The 2,152-nt window shown below is 37.8% G+C and overlaps 1 protein-coding gene across 1 annotated transcript; it reads left to right on the top strand.

The window, feature by feature from the left end:
- Positions 1-146: 146 nt before the first annotated feature.
- LOC149243662 (uncharacterized) lies at positions 147-705 on the top strand. Its single transcript, XM_089371273.1, has 3 exons — positions 147-254; positions 374-550; positions 649-705. Exons 1-3 carry the CDS (start codon positions 162-164, stop codon positions 703-705), a joined length of 327 nt encoding a protein of 108 aa, XP_089227399.1. The 5' UTR covers positions 147-161.
- Positions 706-2,152: the final 1,447 nt, after the last annotated feature.

Raw genomic sequence — 2,152 nt, 5'->3', positions numbered from 1 at the left:
CGTTTCCTGCTTGTTCAACTTGGCAAAACCCTTGGCATTTTGGTATTCCATCATTTTGGTTTTTCGCTCTACATGGTAAACTTAGTGAGGGTTTGTTCTAGAAATGGCTTTCTGTGTTGTATGCGAGTGGAAATGAGCCACAGGCTCTCCCTGCGCCGGTTATGGCTATGCTCTTTGCTGGTGCGACCTTGTTACTCGTTCTGGTGGCTTGCCTGCTCGGCTTCTGGGCACAGAGTATTGGTTTGTTTATTCAAGTAAGAAAACGACCACTGGTTGGTCTTGTCTGGTCTCTCAACTGTTGCCTGTTCTGCTATTTCTTTGTTTTGTTACGGTTCTGTTGCTAATTTTTTATTAATGACTCTGCATGCTCCAGGTTGCAGACACGGTGACCTCACTCTGCTCGTATTCTTCAGGTAAATTTGTTATCCATGCTTTATTTCTTCTCCCATCTTGTTCCAGCTCTAACAGTATTTTGCCCCTTTGGTCTCAGGTGGTCGCCGTGGTTTGTGGCTCAATGGCCTACATTTTCTCTGTGCGAATAAGTCTCCAGGTAACGGTTTTCTCACTTTGCACAAATTTTATTACTCTTCATTTGTCCTCTTCTATTTGTAGTTGACCTAACAGGTTTGTCCTATTCTGGTCTCGCAGGTCAGGGTTTGCTCTTGGATGTGGTCAGTTTTGAGCTCCTCGGCTCTTACCCGGTAGGCTCTGCCACTGTCTTCATTTCGTGGTTAAAACTAGAGTCTGTAGGTTTCATTGGCCAGAGTCACAATACTTGTTCATTTGCTCTTCTTTTATGTCGCTATGCGACCTGGGTTCACTTGTCACAACCCCTATTTGTAATTTATTTCTTTGTAACAGTAAGGTTGTATTCAAAGCAGACTGTTCTAAAACCCTCGACTAGGGTTTGCTGGTTCGTGGATGTTATTTTCCTTTTACTCTATTTGGTGTACTAACCTTGGACTACTATGTATAAACAAATATATATCTTTCTTTTTCGGTTGGAATGAAAAAAGGAATTACGTTGACATGAGTTTTTACTGGTTACCTCTGTTTTGGGCTCGACCACTGGGCACTCAGATTTTTGTTGTCTTGTTCGAACTATTGTGATGCATTAGACTCTTTCAGCCGCAGGCTTTTCTTTTACTGCTTGCCAATCCTCATTGTTGGAAACTTGTGTGCAATTCGATTTGTCAATGCTCTGTTCTTTAAGAGAGGAAATGAATGAAACTATATGCATGCACCATATTTGTCATTCTGAATTATTTAATGGTTAAGAAAAGAAAATTTAGATACACAATACAAGATTGTTACAGATGGATGGATTCGAAAATAAACTTATTCTCTGTCTTTTATTACTGTGTGCAAAATGCTGAACCTCCAGAATGATTTTCAATTTTACATTTATACTTTCTGTCCACAGTTACCTGAACTGTGCGTAGTTATTTTTTCAGTTGCTATTCTATTAGTTACACAACTGTTTATGCATTCGGTTTTGTCTGTACTGCAAGATTTTACATTAGCCATGTTTGTCTTTTTTCTCTAAAACGAAAAAAAAACAGTTATTAAACTATTGTCTATTAAAGACAAACAAAACAGTGACCCTAACTGACTAGACTGTTCCTAACTGATACTGAGATTAAAAAGAAACAAAGTCCTACATTCTACTTTGACAAACTAAACATAAAGAAACCAATTCGCTGATAAAACTTTCCACCTTGGCGGAGACCAACACCCGGTCATGGTGCACTATCTGGATGCTCCTGCATCAACTACCGTCTTTCTCCACCATCAACTTCTAGCTACCATTCATCCCATTTAAGATACAATTGTTTATGAAGATCGATGACCTATTTGTAAGACTAATGATTGAATTGACATCCTTTTATATGTTGTGGAGTCATTAAATTGACATACATCCATCTATTGGAGTACATAGCATGTTATATTTTCTATTTATTTAAGAAAACACTCAACATACTGAATGTATTCAAAAATAAATCTTTCAAAGTGACCTACCATACACAAACTTACTAATACAAAAAGATCACAAGTTATAACCCATATCCATTGTTCTTTGATTACCAAATGATCCAAGAACCACAAACTATAAACATTATCAAACAAATGATGTGTTCTCTTACATCAAGAA

The sequence above is a fragment of the Pinus tabuliformis genome, chromosome 8 (assembly GCF_031772625.1).
Source record: "Pinus tabuliformis cultivar Carrire ecotype Pingquan chromosome 8, CPIR1, whole genome shotgun sequence".
NCBI lineage: Eukaryota > Viridiplantae > Streptophyta > Pinopsida > Pinales > Pinaceae > Pinus > Pinus tabuliformis.
Note: the sequence above shows the minus strand (reverse complement) of the source record. Positions and strands in the feature narration are given on the sequence as shown.